The following is an 18,400-nucleotide window of genomic DNA, read 5'->3' as shown; positions in this document are numbered from 1 at the left end:
GCCCGCGTTCATACCAGTGTATCGTTCGTGGCTCGTTCGCCAGACAGCGCCAACGTTCGGAGGTTTCGGCACGCGAACGCGAACCGGCGTTCGGAACTGCCGGTGTGTAAGCCCTATGAGAGAGGGATAGGAGCCATGTCGGGTGCCATTGTGTGGCTCTTCCACCTAGTGGTGAATAATTACTTTCTGAGATGATATGGTTACTTGTCTTAATTTCTCTCATCATATGAACACAGATCACCGGGGAGAGGATTCTGTTTCTTGTACAAGCGTTTTGGCCAACTGGATGTAAGATGCGATCATGACTTCTTATTGGATACATTGTTTATAGAAATGAGGTGAAGCTTACCTTTGATGTGGAGGAAACTGTGGAAGTACGGCAGTGTGACACAGCTGTAGACAGAGTCCCGTCGGTACGACAGCTCGTCATCCGTGTCAAACCTATCAAAGTCGTCCTCGCTGTCCTCGAACTGAGCAAGGAGAAGACAAGAGGAGACACAAACGCTTTTAATCTAAGGCAGAGATCATTCATGTTTTGAGGACAGAGTTCCAAGTATATCAACAATCGGTAGTAACAATCAAGATTTGGGGGCGAAACACATCTCAAGATTGCGTCACAATGATATTAGTGGAGTTTTAGCATGTACCATTCACACTAAAGTGGACCCGCAAAATTAGTTGGTTTGGTACTAGGTCCGGACTCTGCAATCGCCCCAATCACACCAAACCCTCGCCACGAATAACCCACTCAATTTCTAGGTATACTATAGACAACTATGCAGTTGAAGAAAAGCCACTGGCTTGTCCTTACCGATGACTGGGCCCCGTCAGAGCTGAAGCGGTAGGGCCCTGAGCTGTTGTAGGTGCCCACCGAGCCACGGTAGTCTGGCGACCACTGCCCGCTGCGGGGGTTGGAGAACGCCACACTGCCGCTGGACACGATGGCTCCCTCGTCATAGTCATCCTGGTCATAGTCCGAGTCCTCGTCCGGCGGGATGAGCTCCACCAGGTCCTCTGACTGAGCTTCAAACGAAGGGGAGGAGGCACCGTGGCCGACTTGGGGTGACGGTGGCAGAGGCAGGGCCTGGTGGAGCAGCTCGCTCGGTGGGATCACCCCGTCGTTAGCATAGGGATCCTCCTCTGAGGAATCGTCGCTGGTTCGTATGCCGCTGGTGCGCTGGCCGTCGGAGTGGCCGTGCTCACTGGGGTTGGGCGAGTCTTTGAAGGCGTCGTCGTCGGCGCCGAAGCCTTCGTCCACCTCTTCCTCCTCACCCTCTCCTCTTTCTCCGCCGCCTATCTTCTCCGTCTCCTCCTCCTCTTCTCCGACGCCGAGCGAGCTCTCGATGTTGCGCACGCACTCGTCGATCTCGTCGAAGTTGAGCGACTCCAAGAACTGCTGGGCCGCCTTGCAGGCCTCGTCCTCCAGCCTCCGGAGCTCCTGATCGCGGAGGTGTTGCAGGCGGTGGAGGGAGGCCTCGGTCAGAGACTGCTCTTGCTGCTCCTTCTGCCTCTGAAGCTCCTGGATCTCCCTCTCCAGCCGGAGGATCTCTTCTACCTGGGAGGAGTCCTGGGGCCGGACCACCTCTTCCTCCTCAGATACCTCCTCTAACGCTTCAGACGACTCTAGTTCCTCCGTCTCTGGAGAACGGTTCACCACCTGTAGTTGTTGAGCATGGACCAGAGCCAGAGAGTTGAGCTCTTGGGCACGATGAAGCTCCTCTATCCTCTTCCTAGCCTCCTCTGCCTGTGGACAGAAAAGAGAGACGACATAAGACATTACGTTCAAAGTTTAGTATGTATATTTAAGCTTGGTATTTTAAGGTTGGTGGACACATGAAAGACAGAACACAATGATCCAACATGGCCTTGAGAAAGGGGCAATATACTGCTGTGCACTCTTACCTCTCGAGAAAACCGTTCAGCCTCCAACCTCTGCCTCTCCCTATGAGGCCAAAGAGACAAAGATATCACGTCATTCTATATTCCATATGTGTATATACAACACACAGATAGTGTACCTTGTGACCATATGACATTATAATAGCATCTCTTTAGTACTCTATTATGATTTTATGTCCTTTATGTATTTAAAAAATATAATTAGACATTATAGATGTCTCTGCATTGTGGTCTCTTGTCTTCCTTGTATTATTTTTCATATCCACTAGATGGAGATCAGTAGGATTAAAGCACTGATATTCAGGATCTAGTAATCTTGAAAAGTCTGAATCTGGATCAGGGTAATCCTATCCTGAATTGCTTTGAAATACTGGTACAGAATCTGTCCGAGTTGTCTGATCCTGAATCACAAAAAATGGGATTTCAAAATCGGATCTGATTGAGATTAAAAATGTTGAACTACTGGGCCAGTGATATTGAAAAGGGATGGTGAATTCATCCTGCCTGCAAACTCAACATTCCTAAATTTGTAAAATTCCAGCTCTTGTTCCTATAAACCCTACATGTTTAACAAAAAAAACAAAAATCTTAAAACTCACTTGCCCAAAATACATCTCTTTGCATCTCTCAATATAGCAAGAATAATATATCCCACCTCTCCAGTTGCTCCTCTATCTTCCTCAGACGCTCTTCCTCCTCCTCCTTCCGATTCCTCTCCTCTATTAGTTGGCAGTAGACCTTGCGGGCCAGCTGGCCTCTTAGGCGTTTCTGTAAGGTGAGGGCCGCCCATCGGAGGAGCATGAACTTCCTCCTCCAATAGAAAGCCCGGTAGTTCTTCTGAATGACCACAGTGCACTGCAGCAGCTTCCGATACTGCTTCCTGTGGACATCAATGAAAAGGAAATTAATAATGTATTAATGTACTAATATATATATAAGATAGACCTGTGTTATTATATTGGACTAAACAGGTACAAATTCAATAAAGCATGAATGTACAGTGCCTTGCGTAAGTAACGGGACAGTGAATCGTTTTTTCTTCTTTCTGCTCTACACTGCAAAAGTTTGAATTTGAAATTAAACAACTACAGTGAGCTTAATGTTGAGATTCTCAGCTTTTATTTGATATTTGGTATTTATGTACATTCACCATTCAGAAATGACACTTTTAACGCATAGTCCCCCTGTTTCAGGGTACCCAAAAGCGATGGGACTGTCTGAAGTCTGCAACCCGTTGACCCCACCAGACACTAACGTGTCTTCTATGGTGATGCTCCGCCAGGCCTGCGCTCCAGGCATCTTCAGTTGTTTAAAATCATTTAATCTCTTAAAATGAAATGCATGTTAAATTGGATTTGACTTGGCCCATTAAGAGCCTTCCAACTTTTGTTCCAGAAAAAGAAAACTAGCTATAAAGCTACACATGCCCTAACATTAACATCCCCTCCACCATTCCCCTCACATTTGATGTGATATTCTGTACATCTTTGGGAAGAACCTTTTTTCTCCAAGCTTTCCACTCATCTTATCTGTCCACAAGACCTTTTTCCAGACCTCTGCAGGCTATTTAGGTACTTTTTTTTAGCAAACTAAGTTAGCATTCTTTTTTAGGATAACTCGTGGTTTGCACCTCACAGTGTAGTTTGGCTGGTGATGTATTCTGTGGATGTAGTCACATCTGTGTATTCTGTATTCTGTGTATTCTGTGGATGTAGTCATGTGGGGTAGTGGGACAGTTGTTTTGGGGGTTTTGTTAACTGTGGTGAGTCATCCACTGTAGGAGTCTTCCTTGGCCTACCAGCCCATTTGTAATTTCTCCAGTGTTTTTTTTCTCCTTTTTAATGATGTTCCAAACTATTGATTTTGGAAAGCCTACGGTTTTGGCTCTAGTTCTGAAATGTTCAACGTAATAACGGCTTCCTTGACTTTCATAGACACCGCTTTGGTCCTCATGTTGCCAGGGCAACTATGCATAAAAAGTGTTGTAATTTCTGAATGGTGAAACCAATAAGTACGCAAATACCATAAAGTAAAAGCAGAAAATCTCGACTTTAACCACATTAGTAATTGTACTTTGTACGTATCATGTGTCTTACCTGGCCATGTAGCCCATGACATGGGCCTGGATGACCACGGCTGCTTTCAGCACCTCCACCTCCCTCTGCTTCTCCAACCTGTGTTCCAGTGACTCCTTAAGGAAAACCTGGAGAGGGAAAGGCAGAGAGGGGGAAGAGGGCAATTACAATTACAGTAAAACGGCCTACAGTACTGTAATGTTTAAATACCAGCTGAGCTATAGTAGATCTATATGTATTGTAATATGCGTAAAAGCTCTATTTTAGCTGAAACTTCACCACTCAATTAGTCAAATTAAAATAAAAAGATACATAAAAAACCATTTTCGGACCAAATACAAAAGAACAACAGGACCCTACAAGCAACAATGTTAAGTCAAATTAAATTCCTAATTTCTTTGTTCATGCCACCGACCCAAAACTAAAGACTGCCAAATTACCACGGCCCATTTTAAGACCCAAGCTGTCTTCCATTGATAGACAATCCAGACCCCCTGTGGGGCCTGAGGTTAAGCCGATTAGAGACTATGGAAAATGTGATGTGGGATGAAAGGGAAATGTTAGAATGCCACAAGAGTATCGGTGAACAGATTTCCTTTACCCTGTTGAATGATATAGTACTGGACATTAAATCTCATGATTGAATCTCAGAATCTCCCTATCCTCAATGGTGCATAATAATGAATGATAACGCAGCTGATGCCTTTGGATTCTCAGACTGGTTTACATGAAAACCCTTTTGTTAGTAAGCTTTGAGAGGTTGACCCCAGGAGAATAAAGGACACTGGGATGCCCAGCAGGCGCATAACTTCCAGAACATTAATTTTGTGGCCATAAAACTCACAGACAATGGTCACGACATGTGCCCCATAAAATGAGTGCGGGCTAACTCAATGTTGAGGGGCTGAGAGACAATGCAACTGCAGCCCTTTGAGAGTGATCGGATTTATTTAAATAACAAACACAGAAACAAATATACGGAGCCCCCCTGGGGTCACATGGTAGAAAAAACATATTTGATGCGTGAATCCGTTCCCTCGGTTTAGTAATTTGTTCCCTCGGTTTAGTAATTCGTTAGGGTTAGGGTTAGTGTTAGGCCCTACGAGCCAGAACGATCGCAAGGATTAGGGTTAGTGTTAAGGTTAGAATCCTTGTGATCGTTCTGGCTCGTAGGGAACCCGAAATATTGCCATATAGCAGCAGTGATATTTTTTTATTTTTTTTTTAAATTTGTTTTTCAGATTTTATCCCCTTTTCACCCAATTTGGTAGCCAATTTAACCCAACTTAGCATCCAATTATCCCCTGCCTATTGCGAAGGATCCGCCGCACGACCCCGTGGTCGGCAGTCCCAGAGGAGGCCGCCAGGCAGACTAGGCTGACTGGCTCCTCGAGCCCAGTACCGTTACTCCGACACCAGACGGGGGCGGTGTTGCGCGACGGATCCTAGTCCAGAACTACTCCTATACCCCCCTCGGAAGCGGCCGGCCAATATGCCGCTTCCCGTGTGCCTCGGCCATATCTGGATCTGGCGAGCCGGGATACGAACCCCGGCCCCGGTGGGCAGCATGCACTAGCGGCCAGTGCTTAGACCGCTACACCACCGCGGGGCAGCAGTGATATTTTTTATAGGGAACAAGTCATTAGTGTTTTTTTTCTTAGGTGGAAGAGGACACATACACGCACCCTAAAAGTACACTTGTAATTATGTCTCTGAGCACGCTGGCAGCGGCGCTGTTACACATTGTGAATCGACAAACTGCTTAATTTTCGTTTGTTAGATAACAGAGCAGAAATGTTATGACAGTAAAGCATTTTCAAATCTTATTACCGTTATACTGTCCAACCCTATCTGTGAGCTACTCACACTTTTTTTGATATTTTGAAAAACAGTTTTTTCAAAACATAAACGTGTCAGGGGGACTGATCAGTCATATCATGGAGGAGGTGGAGCTCCAAAAGGTGACAGGACATAAATCCATTGCGATGTCTAAACATTCAGAGGCCGTCCCTCTCACCTTGGTCTTCCCCAGCTGCCACTCAGTACTGCTGCTGTCGTAGAGGTGGAGCAACTGGACACACTGCCCCCTTAGAACATCTGGCATAGACCCGCCCCTCATTAGCACCTTGTACCTGAGAAGTCAAATCGTAAGTCAAAATGTAAGAATGGGAATCAAATAAAAATGCAGTGCCAAGCATCAAAACAAACCTGATTAAAAAAACCTGGTTTTGAATAAGGTGTGTTGGAACAAAAGTTCTGTAGTTTTGTATTTGGGACCACGGGTCAACCTTATCTTCAGTTACTAACATGATACAGCATAGACAATCTCTGTAATTGCATTGAACAAATAAACGCCTGCATGACACAAAACTCAGACACACACGGTAGACATCGGAGGACAGGCTCATTGTAAATGCATTGGAATAGAATATCAAACATGTGTGTTTTGCTACCATTCCTCCTTCGATGCGCTACAATGAGCCTGTCTGTCAGATTTCTACCTCCACCACAGCGATGGTCTTAGAAGCTGGCTAAAGGCAAGCACATAGATCTGGAGCTAGACTAGATCTCCAGGACCAGATGTGAGAAACTCTGTTCAGTAGGTTCTGGTTGACACTTACCTGGAACAGAAGTCCTCGAAGGGTCTTCTGATGGGGAAGCCGGTCCGGCGGATTTTCACCGTCTCCAGCATGCCTGAGTATTTGAGCTGGTTCAGAACCACGGTCTTGTCAAACTGGTCAGGCATCTGTAGGCAGATAAATAAATGGGTCAGTGAGTCTTATGTTATTTATTGGAGAGAGACAGGACAGTAAACCCAGGTCGATATGGCCATGTGTGAGCACTATAGGACCGACCACTGGACCACCCTCAGGCCACACATCTGTGAAATGTTGACACATAATGGTTTCCATGTATCATCTAGATGGATGCTTTGTGTGGTGAGTTAGCATACAGTGTGAGGGGAGTACCTTTATATAGCAGTGACTAGTATTTAGTATTTAGTGAAGTATTTAGTTACCATTGTTTATTACAGAAACAGAGAGCAGTGGAATTGAGGTTGTCCCGTTTTCAGGACTAACCCTAGGCAGATATATATCTATTCATTTTTCACAAACAATATACAGTATATGTGACAGGGTCTGGTTTTAATAGTCCCCAAGTAGGGCAAGGTCATTTTTCAGTTTTTTTTTTTACAGATTATGCAAGTGCATTATGTGTCATACACTGACATTTGAAGAAGATATGCGTATTTGAATGTTGATTCACCAGACCATGTCACTGTGTGTCATCATTTTATCATATCTACATTGACAAGTCTGTAACGATTTGGTGCTACATGTACATGCCGTGATGCTTGCACTGAGCTTTTCACAATACACTTTGTAAACAAACAAATCGTAACATTCCAAATAGACTGGATGCGCCAATTCATAAAAAAAGAGATTTGAATTATCCGGATTTTTCGCGTCATGTTTAAACAGAGCAAATATGTGAACTTGAAAGCTGTAGAATTCCATTTGGGCACTATTTAGCAGATGGAAAAAATATACAGTATTGTTTAAAGCAATCCTCAGATAAAAATGTTTTAATAAACTAAACACCAAGGGCACATTCTGAACCTCTTTACAAAGCTGATCAAATTGTGCTAAACATTTTCATGATGCACACCAATGATGGCTTACACCACTCAACTCAAATACCCTTTCAACTTCCCATTCATACTTGCACGCAAAACACCCATCCACACACACACACACACACACACACACACACACACACACACACACACACACACACACACACACACACACACACACACACACGTCAAGTCAAACGCATATCTTAAAGAAACTCTTTCAATACAACCCATAAACTGGGGTCCCCGCTCAGCTTAACCTTGGTGGGCGTAGGGGGATAGAAATGAAAAAGGGCGTTTTTATACCCCTTGGTAATGTCCCTTTTCATTGAAAGGGCTTCTCTCTTGATAGCCCATTGATAGCCTATTTAGTTGGGGAGATGACGTGGACCAATTCACCCATTGGCACAAGTTTGACTGGATGACTGAATGGTTGCCCTTTAACGGCCATAGGCCAGACATATACCTAATTAGCATAATATAATTTACATAATGACTCCGGACCAAGACCGGTGCCACAACACAGCCCTGTGTCAGGAAGCAGCTCTCTGCCTCCCCTCTTTCTTTCCCTTTCCCTCTTTCTCTCTCGTTCTTTCGTTGACATGGACAACCAGTCTCTTGTCTGTCACTGAGAAAAGTCAAGCCTGCTAACAAGCTACCCTGTATCTCTCTGACTCACTTAAATCAGCAAGCATTTCAGGGCACGGCAGTACTTTGTGACGTTAGAATTATAAGGTTCTATCTCCATTTATTTTTTTATTTTTTATTATTTTTTACATAATCTGATCCATTAGGTGTTTATTAATGCCTGTGTGGTGTTATTTTTAAAATGTTGACTTTTTTTTGTTAGTAATTAATCAAATACAAAGGTTCCATCTCACAAAACATAATGGAATGTAAAAACTTTGACGCTCAATATCTCTGAACTACCCTAGACGGAGATAGAACCTGATCATTCTAAACTCACGACTTTTCTCTCTGTGGTTTCTGTTTCATCAGGTAGCGTAGGCTGAAAGAGATGCTAAACAGTATACAGCTGTACAGTGAAAAACAATATTACATTGAAGCCCTAACCGTGTAAAAAAAAGCTAATCTCTGCTTGAGTACAGCCGATCCAGAATATTCCATGAATTCAAATGTGACAGGGTCTGGTTCCAGATTATGAAAGTGCAGATTGTAAGCTTCAAATGTGTCATACATTGAAATCTGAAGATATGCTTATTTGAAAGTTGGTACACTTCAAATCAAAATACCGGAGAAACTCGCTCTGAATCAAAACACAGTCCTTTGCACACATCCTAAAACGTAAGTTTGTTTCCAAGCCATGCATCAAACCACAGCAGACGATACAGTGAATCCGATTCACAAATTATAATATTATTATTATTAAGTATTTAGTGATCCTAAAACTGTTGTTTGTTATATTGAGTGTTTATATTGAGTGGGCACTTCACACTTTCGTAATATGAACAAACAAAAAACGGAAAACACTTTAAGAAGCTTTTTGGTCAATTGTGCGACTGGAAAAAATTGGCGACATGATGACCTTTTCAGACCGTGTCACAAATCCATCCACAAATCCATCCACAACCACTGTGGGAAAAGGTCAATATAAGATAGGCTGAAAGCACAGCCTGTCTATCTCACCCAATTCTCAATTAAAGACCTCACATTTTCAATTAAAGACCAAGCTAAAAGGTCATTCAGCTGGACAAAAGGGGACATGTTGGTAGGGTCCTGGGGGGGGTGGGAACTTTTGGAGGGAAAGGTGAAACACGGTCCCTCGATAACAACAGGCCTTCTGAGGCAGCAGTCTCACCGAGAAGAGAGAAGAGGGGTAGGCCCCTATACACTTGCAAAGTATCTATTAAAGCTATGTTAATAAATACTTCTTAAGGTTTATGGTCAGCTGTTTAAAGTGGGACCCGGTGGATCCCAAATGTTCTTGCGACCCACCAGAGGAACAAAACAAACAAACTTACCCCAAATAAATCTAAATCCAATTCTCTTACTAGGCCTTAACCTTGACCCATCAATGGGTCCTCCTGACCAACCATTGTGGAACCTCTGGTCCAATCTAAAACCGCATTAAAAACACATTAAATTAAAACCATATTACATTAAAACTCTCACCCAATGCGGAGTAGACACTAGCTTCCAGTTATGGAAGACTACTGATGCAAGCTGAAACTGAAGGACTAAGATACGACAGCAAAGAATAACTGCATAGCAGCAACAACAAATCAATATATATCAATACTTGGTCAACAGCTGCTGAAGACCATGTCAAATCAGACCAACTGGCATTTCCCTTAAAAAATCACATACATGATTTAAGCAGTTATGAAAAATGCATTGCTTTAAGAGTTCATGCATTATCTAATTTGAACAACAACAGACACATAATGGACAAACGTATTTGAAAGGTTTGTGGTTGAATGAAGCTTATAGTCAGTTCACATATATTTTCTGCCCTTACTCATTCATTTTAGTCACGCACTGAGGAAAACCAATCAATATCAAAACAAGAAATAGCAAATGTCACCAGCAAAAAAATAACATTTCAACATGTCAATCATTTGCCAATATCAGAAGCCCTCTCCTTCACCACCTCATCTGATAAAGAGTCCTCAGCAAACATGCCGTGAAATAACATAACACACAATCAAACCCTGGATAATACAGCTTAAACAACTCAAATGGATAAGAACAGCCATCAAATGCACCTAGAAATAACTCAATACTCATTTTGTAACTATCATGATAACATTGCTCTATGCACATCTTCAACCTTACATGAATGCCACGTACCCAATACAGTAGCTAAACACAACCACTCAGGTAGCATTATACACCCACTGCAACAAGCATAAAGTTAGCCCATTACTAACATTTTCTCATTAAAACTCCATTGGATCTTACCATGCTATGTAGCGTATGCTTTCATTCTTCTACGTAGTGACTTAACCCTACAGCATCAAGTCAGAGGGATAGAGAAAATGACAGAGTTCCGTAGCCCAGTCTCCTCCCTCTCTCTCCAACACACACACACACACACACACGCACGCACGCACGCACGCACACACACACACGCACACACACACGCACACACACACACACACACACACACACACACACACACACACACACACACACACACAAACACACATACGCCACTAGATACTGAACAAAGCCTTTTCCTGGCTCCGATCTTCTTTATGTGTGTGGGGGGCTGTTACCATGGCGATGTGTCTCATGCTGGGGCTAATTTGTGCAGCCCACTTGTAGGGCCTGATGGGGAGAGAGGGAGGTGTGTGTGTGTGTGTGTGTGTATGTGCGTGCGTTCGTGTGTGTGTGTGTGTGAAGTGAGAGGGGGAGGGGGCGCACTGGACAAAGACTGGACAGAGTGCAATCGGGGGAACAAGAGAAGCGGGCGGCTGGGGAGAAAAGCTGTTTATTTTCAAACACGGGGTGAGTCTTGGTTCAGTGGTGAACAACCTACAAGAGGGGTGCATGTACAAGGCAGTACATATAGAGACACCGGACTAAACATTACGGAACATTACTCTACCCAAGCTGCCAACCCGGACTAGGTAGAATCACAATAAGCACGTTTTATAAGCACTTCAGTTTGGGTCAGTGACAGTGGTGGGTGTCCCTTTCCATCAGTTAGTCCTGATGAAGGAAAGGAGGCTACGTTGAGACACTGACAGGAACTACATTACTGTCTGTCATATGACCTTAAGGCTAGGATCTCTTGCTGATGGTAGATTAACTGTGGAAATATCAATATATTCACAGATTGCAGAGTAACATACAGATCTAGCCGATCGAGTTTAAACACACCTCAGGTCAGGGAAAAGCACCATAGAAGTTGTGGGATGAGTGTGGGGATGAGTGTTTGTTTGTTTATACTTTGTTTGCAAAGTATTAGCATAGTAGTATGCATATTGTATAGTATGTCTGTGTGGTAGTGTATGTGTGTGTTGGCAATGTGTGTGCATGCTTGTGTAAGTATAATGTGTGTGCGTAAGTTCATGTGACTGTATTATGTGTAGCCTATTAGGCGAGTAAAGCAAGTAGCTTTACAATGCAAACAAAAATCAGTCCGTACTGTGATGTTTCGGCTCATCAAAAGACACTGGGTCTCCAGCTGTCGTCTCATAGGACTTGACAGTTAGTTAGGCCCGTATGAAGGCCTGGGGGGGGTAAAGGATGAGAGGATGGGGATAAATGGCCAAAGGGGAAGGGATGGGTTGGGTTGCCATTGTTTTTAGTTGAAGGCACACGTCAGAGCCATGGGGCCCTCACAAAAAGACTTGTTAAATAGTCACCACCTGCAGCACGGGATATAGCTAACCCGTGTACCTGCCCCCTCCCTCCCCCTCTTGATTCATTTTGACATTACGTGACGTTAGAATTATAAGGTTCCATCTCCATTTTTGTTAAAATTTAGTTTTTTACATAATCTGATCCATTAGGTGTTTATTAATGCCTGTGTGGTGTTATTTTTAAAAATGTTTACATTTTTGAGTTAATAATTCATAAAATACAAAGGTTCCATCTCACAAAACATAATGGAATGTAAAAATCTTGACGCTCAATATCTCTGAACTGCCCTAAACGGAGATAGAACCTTATAATTCTAAGATCCCGATTAATCTTGTTTCCACTTCAGAGTGTGCAAACTGCACGCAGTAACATCAATAAAGGATGTACAGAGGATTTGTTTTGAGAAAACGAGTCTCCAAAAGAGAAAAAGTAAAGGACATAGCTAAAACCCTTCTTGTTTTTTTTCTTTTTTTTCTTTCCTAGCACCAGGGGAGCCCCCCTCCCAAATTTCGTTGTTTGGTATCTGTACTATAGCAATGACAATAAAGACCATTCATCATTCATTCATTCATTCATCATTCATTCATCATTCATAAAACAAATGAATTATTTGGGCCATGGCATTGGACCCAGATGCAGTACATATAATGAGCAGACAACAGGCAGTGAACTCAAACAGTAGGTGGCTGGAGGGAGGTGGCCGGAGGGTCCCCTAACCCACCTGTGACAACTGTCTGAGTCTGGGTTAGGGGACACAACTGGATGTTTGTTCTTTGTATTTTAGTAGTTTCCCCCTCAAGCACGACACACGTCGACCACAGACTTTGGGGGGTGTATCAAGCTTTTTTCTCCTCGGTGAAGCCATTATTAATGTCGCATGCTATGTCCTTTGTGAACTAGCTAGGTAGTATTGTCTCTCTCTCTTTGAGCCAAGTACAGGGAGAATGTTTTTGCTAGCACACCTCCAGTTCCTCCATTTGGAGCCAGTTATTCCTCCATTTGGAGCCACGACCCTCAGTCGTGCGATGCGATTTTATCGCACGACAACATTCGATTCTCCATTCACACCAATTGAAATAATTCAAAGAATTGAGAATCGAATGTTCGGCGGTGCAACAAAATCGGGGCCGTGTGCATTGGGCTTAAGTCAAACCATCCTACAACCATCCTACACTACATCAGCCTGTTGCTAGGCAACTAGAGGTCACTAGGCACCAAAGGCCAGACTATTCCCATCCCATGCTCTAATGTGTTGATGTGCTGAAGGAAGAGTATATGATTATCGAATGAAAAGTGAATTCACACATACTGATGTGTTGGTTTCTTATCTAATACATATATATGTGTGTGTGTGTGTGTGTGTGTGTATGTGTGTGTGTGTGCTTGTGTGTGTGACAGAATGAGTTTGTATGCAGCAGTTCTTACCTTGTGAGTGTTTGGCTTGATGCATCGCACGAAAAACGGGTTTGAAGTATTGAGGGTGGACATCAGGGAGTGCAAGGAATTCTAGAATATAAACAAAGAGAAATAAATAAACACAGGCAGGATTCAAGCCCAGGTCTGCCGCTTGTCACCCCAATGTCGTATCAGTTTCCTAGTTTGGAAAACCTGTAGAAATCCTATGCAGAAAGTAGCTACAAAGGGGTGGAAACTTTGGATTACGGTATAGGAGGTTCCAATATGATGATATACATCCCTGCATACCCTATTCAATCATGCCTGGAACTTCATTGGGAAGTCTGCAAGGAGTGCCATTACTATACGACGGTACGGCCGACACTCCCTCATGGATACACAACTGCTATACAGGCAAGGGCTTCACACAAAGCTCAGAGCGCTGTTACACAATGGATTTTCAGTGCTACATCTACACTAAGCAAACTTACCATGCTACGACGGGCAGCAATGTGACACCTAATCTCCTGCTGTTGCGTCCCAGAGTAAACCACTTAACCCATAACTCTTGATCAAGGTTCTGCTGGTCTGCAACGGACCCTGTGCTGCTTCCAGCCCTCTCTGCGATTGAATGTGTGATTGTACAATATGAGGTCGGACAACATGAGAGCGAGATCGATAATAAAGTTGTCCTCTAGTGTCCTCTAACAACACACTAACAGTGGTGGTGAGTGAATGAGAGGCTAGTCTAAGTGCATTAGGACAGAGACACCTACCTTGAACTGGGTGCTGACGGTAGGTCTTCTGTGTTTGGAACTGCATTTCAGAGTGTCTTGCTTGTTCTGGTGGGAAACGTGCTCGAACAGGTCATAGACAAAGTCCAGCCTGCCAATGAGAGGGGAAACACACATTAATGTACCACACACATGCAAACAATGAACATGAACAAGTGATGACGTTGACTTTATGATAACAAGCACCGCTAGGCATGTTAATTTTAATTTAATTTTGCCATTTAGCAGACGCTTTTAATCCAAAGCGACTTACAATTACGAATTACAGGGACATTCCCCCTGGAGTAACTGAGGGCTAAGTGCCTTACTCAAGGGCACACTAGTAGTGGTGTGGTTTCAGGCGGGATTTGAACTCACAACCTTCCGATCACAAGTCCAACTCACTATCCACTAGACCACCACTACCCCACTGTACCAGGTAGTGAATGCTTTGAAGTAAGTAACAGAAAGTACCTGTTGTTATGATTCTTCTTTATATATATTATATAATGCTAAACTGCATTTCGTTGCATAGTACTTTGTACTCTGCGATGACAATAAAACTAAATCTAATCTAATCTAATAATACTGGATAAATAGCAGTAAGGAGTACGGTACTGTAGGCCTACACTAGCGCTACCAACTTTGATTTAATGCATTATTAAGGCTTTTATAGGTATTTGTGCATATAGCCTGCAGTTATAGGGACCCATCAGCTGTTAAGAATGTTTTATTGTCAAGGAATTATCATGAATGCATTATTTGGTGAAAGCAGGCACTATAAATGCATTCAGAACATAATTATACATAGATGGATCACAGAAAAAGTGCTACCACAAATGATGTAATTCTTCCCATTGACAGTTCCCACTCACCTGCTCTCTCTCAGCAGATTGAGGATGTCATCCCTGAAAGTGTCCCTGTTCTTCTCAAGGATGCCCCTCACATCATACACCACCTATGTCACCACAGGGGGGCGACACATAGTAAGGAAATAAACAATTACATACAGAATGTGTTACAGCGGACGGTTGGTACATTCAAGATCGATTTTTCTCCAAACCACAGATCTAGGATGCTAGTGCCATCATATGGAAGAATAAATATCAAACCCTGTATCAGTGGTTCTTCTACCTACTTAGTTAGGGTGGCATTTCCACCATTGAGCATTTCAGAGGTAGATGGACAACAACACATCTCGAAGGATCTAAAAGCCAAGGCACATCTAACCCTGAACCTAATCTTGCTTTTTGCTTGAATGTTCTACTCAGATGATATTGTCTATTGTCCAATGTCATTGTCTGTTGTCCAGAGGAGTGTATTTAAACATGCAGAAATCAGGGACAACTCTTACCTCTCCTGCATAGTGTTTCACGCCAAAGTAGTGCACTGCAACACGTGGTTTCACATAGAAGGAGTTTTTCTGGAGAAAAAAACATACTTTTGCTTTAAAAAAGAAGTCATTATCATCTGCAAGTGTGAGGTTTATATTCCAAGTCCTTTCAGATCACCATAAAGGCCAATGCACACGGCCCCGATTTTGTCGCATCGGCGAATTCGATTCCATTGTTTTGAATGAGACAATGCACACGGCGTGCGATGCGATATTATCGCACGACAACATTCGATTCTCCATTCACACCAATTGAAATAATTCAAAGAATTGAGAATCGAATGTTGTCATGCGACAAAATCGCATGCCGTGTGCATCGGCCTTAAGGGTGTAATATGACTTACTGAGTGCTGACTGTGGAGTTTCTCCAGTAAGGTGTCATCAGTGGCTTTGGGGAAAGAACTCTCCTCGTTCATCAGAGCCAGTAGACCCAATTTCTATGGATTCAACAAAGAACAGCTATAATATTCTGCATTCATAAAATCAAGAGAATTTATCAATTTATGATGCGTTCCAAATGTATCAATGGCGTTCCAATGGATTCCAATCTATGCAATTGTGACAATTGGCTAGTGTATAACTACCAATCATTTAGGAGGCAAATTGTCTAGACTACATTTGAAATAAAAAGCGTTTAAATCCCCAATTAAAGAGAGAATGAAAAACCTTTTCAATCAGATCCAGACATTCACTGTTGTCCATCCAGTTGATATCCTGCCATATAAGCCCTTCTCTGAAGGAATAAAATAACAAACATTCAGTCAATGTCATCAACATATTGTACAGTAGAGCAACACAAAAGAGAATAATGATTGATGGTCACTTACTTGTTATATTCATGTTGCTCCAATGAGAAGATGTGCTTGTTGAAGTACTCCTGAAGTTTCTCATTTGCATAGTTGATGTTGAATTGCTCAAAGCGGTTGACCTGTTGGACAGATAGACCAATATTTAGAAAATGTACTACAGTAGAGATATAAACTCATAAGTGTTGTTTGTCCTTTCAGGTCTACGCTAATGCATATATGGGCTAGGGCTTGTTTTGGGATTGGTACACTTCCATTTCATATGGAGCACTATGAAGATGAGGTTAATAAAATAGGCTGTAAAATAAACGATTTCCCCATTATTATTTTATTAATCTCATCTTCATACTTAAGTCATGAAAAACACTGACAGAATGACTTGCATTAATTCATTACCAATTTGACTGTTAATATAAAACATTGAATAACATCAAAATAACATACTGAATATTCATTATTATCGATGTACAGCACAAGACACTATAATAAAAAGTATATAAGTTGATATAAGTATAAAAGTAAATAAGTTGATTCTCAACCAACCTCAAAATTCTCAAATCCAAAGATGTCCAGGATGCCGATGGATTTGAAGTCCTCTTTCCCCCGGATGCGGTTGTTGAGTTTGCGAATTATCCAGGTGAAACACTGTGAGTAAAGTGCCATGGCCATGGAGTCTCTTGAATCTACCGCCTGTAAAAAATAAAATAAAGGGACTCTTTTTGTTATATTAATGTTTAACAATTAACAATGAAACATCACACTGTTAAAAAAACGTCAGTACATAATTATAATGCATCATTATAATACAAGTGACAGAAACAAGTGAAGGTATATTCCACCCAAAGTTACACTTATTCTTTGACTGTTTTACTGTATTATCTATTGTGTATTGTATTGTTATTATTCTATTTAAATGTTATTCCTATCTGTATGTACACTGCGCTGTTGAGAGATCGCTCATAGAGAACTAAGCATTCAGTTGTATGTTTAAAGCTGTATCCTGTGTACATGGTAAATAAACTTTGAAAAAACTTAAGTCAGGCAGCCTAATGAGAGGGAGTGGGAACTAACAAACAATCGAGAGGGAGAGGGAACTAACTAAACTGTCTGAGGAAGTACCTGTTCGTGTACATACGTATATGTAGTTCAGTAAACCTTCTAAAGGCCATGTTCGTTTTTTGTATGAATTATACACATTGTTATTATTCATTTAAAATCATGGTCAGAGGGACAAAAGTCTACTTCTGATAATCCTGTCTGGAACGAGTTCTGTTTTCCTCCTGAACTTGTCTGCTGAATAATAAGTGTCAAATGTGATTAGCCTGTAGCTACGTTACATGCTCTCAGATGATCTCAGTTACACACAGGCACATGATCAGGTCACGTAAAAGGAACTGCTTCAGGGTCGGGCCAGAAGACTTCCTGGCTTTAAAGCTGATAGCCGACATAAACACTCAAAACATAACAGGAAGGGACAAAGAATGTTTGTTTTTTGGTTTTGTTTGTCTCACACGGGAGCTATACTACCGTACCTAGCAACCTACCGTAGAACTAACGTTACTAATACTACTACTGTACTACTAAAACCTGTACTGTGCCTTGGTACTTTACTCTCAAAATAGTACATACAGCTCTGGAAGAAATTAAGAGACCACTCCAGATATTTCTTAAATCGGCATGTATGGCAGCCATTCCATTCCAGTGTCTGTTGAATTCCAACACAGCCACACCTCATTCTACTTAGTGACGTACTGATTAGGTGATCACCTGAACCGAGTCTTATTTAACTTAAGGAAAAGTATCACTATCCTCTTGCAATAGGACCAGCTGGATGGCAAAAAACAGTACTAGTAGTACCTCAAAAGTGATTACAACCAAAAAAGAACTATTGACCATACCAAATGAGTTTTGAGTGAGGAAAAGAAAGGTCAGATTCTGGCTTTACTGGTAGAGGGATCCAGTGAAGGTCAGGTTGCTTCCATCTTTAAAATGTCAAAGACAGCAGTTCATAAGAACACGGTCAAGACAGAGCAGACATTTGGGACAACAAAGTGATAGACTGGCAGGGGGTGAAAATTACTCTCCACTGA

At 42.3% G+C, this 18,400-nt stretch overlaps 1 protein-coding gene across 1 annotated transcript in view; it reads right to left on the bottom strand.

Annotated features, from left to right (window-relative positions):
• The window catches only part of myo10 (myosin X), a gene marked incomplete at its 5' end in the record, with an annotated part of 96,231 nt that overhangs the window by 12,186 nt on the left and 65,645 nt on the right, over window positions 1-18,400 (bottom strand). Inside the window, 15 exons of the mRNA XM_080542730.1 lie at window positions 350-470; window positions 812-1,744; window positions 1,903-1,942; window positions 2,555-2,779; window positions 3,996-4,102; window positions 5,992-6,106; window positions 6,596-6,720; window positions 13,369-13,449; window positions 14,115-14,223; window positions 14,987-15,069; window positions 15,466-15,534; window positions 15,849-15,941; window positions 16,171-16,237; window positions 16,332-16,432; window positions 16,854-17,000. Coding sequence (XP_080398856.1) covers window positions 350-470; window positions 812-1,744; window positions 1,903-1,942; window positions 2,555-2,779; window positions 3,996-4,102; window positions 5,992-6,106; window positions 6,596-6,720; window positions 13,369-13,449; window positions 14,115-14,223; window positions 14,987-15,069; window positions 15,466-15,534; window positions 15,849-15,941; window positions 16,171-16,237; window positions 16,332-16,432; window positions 16,854-17,000 — 2,416 coding nt within the window. The remainder of the gene's footprint in view (window positions 1-349; window positions 471-811; window positions 1,745-1,902; window positions 1,943-2,554; window positions 2,780-3,995; window positions 4,103-5,991; window positions 6,107-6,595; window positions 6,721-13,368; window positions 13,450-14,114; window positions 14,224-14,986; window positions 15,070-15,465; window positions 15,535-15,848; window positions 15,942-16,170; window positions 16,238-16,331; window positions 16,433-16,853; window positions 17,001-18,400) is intronic.

The sequence above is a fragment of the Nansenia antarctica genome, assembly GCF_963989245.1.
Source record: "Nansenia antarctica genome assembly, chromosome: 12".
NCBI lineage: Eukaryota > Metazoa > Chordata > Actinopteri > Argentiniformes > Microstomatidae > Nansenia > Nansenia antarctica.
This window is presented reverse-complemented; position numbering and strand designations above follow the sequence as displayed.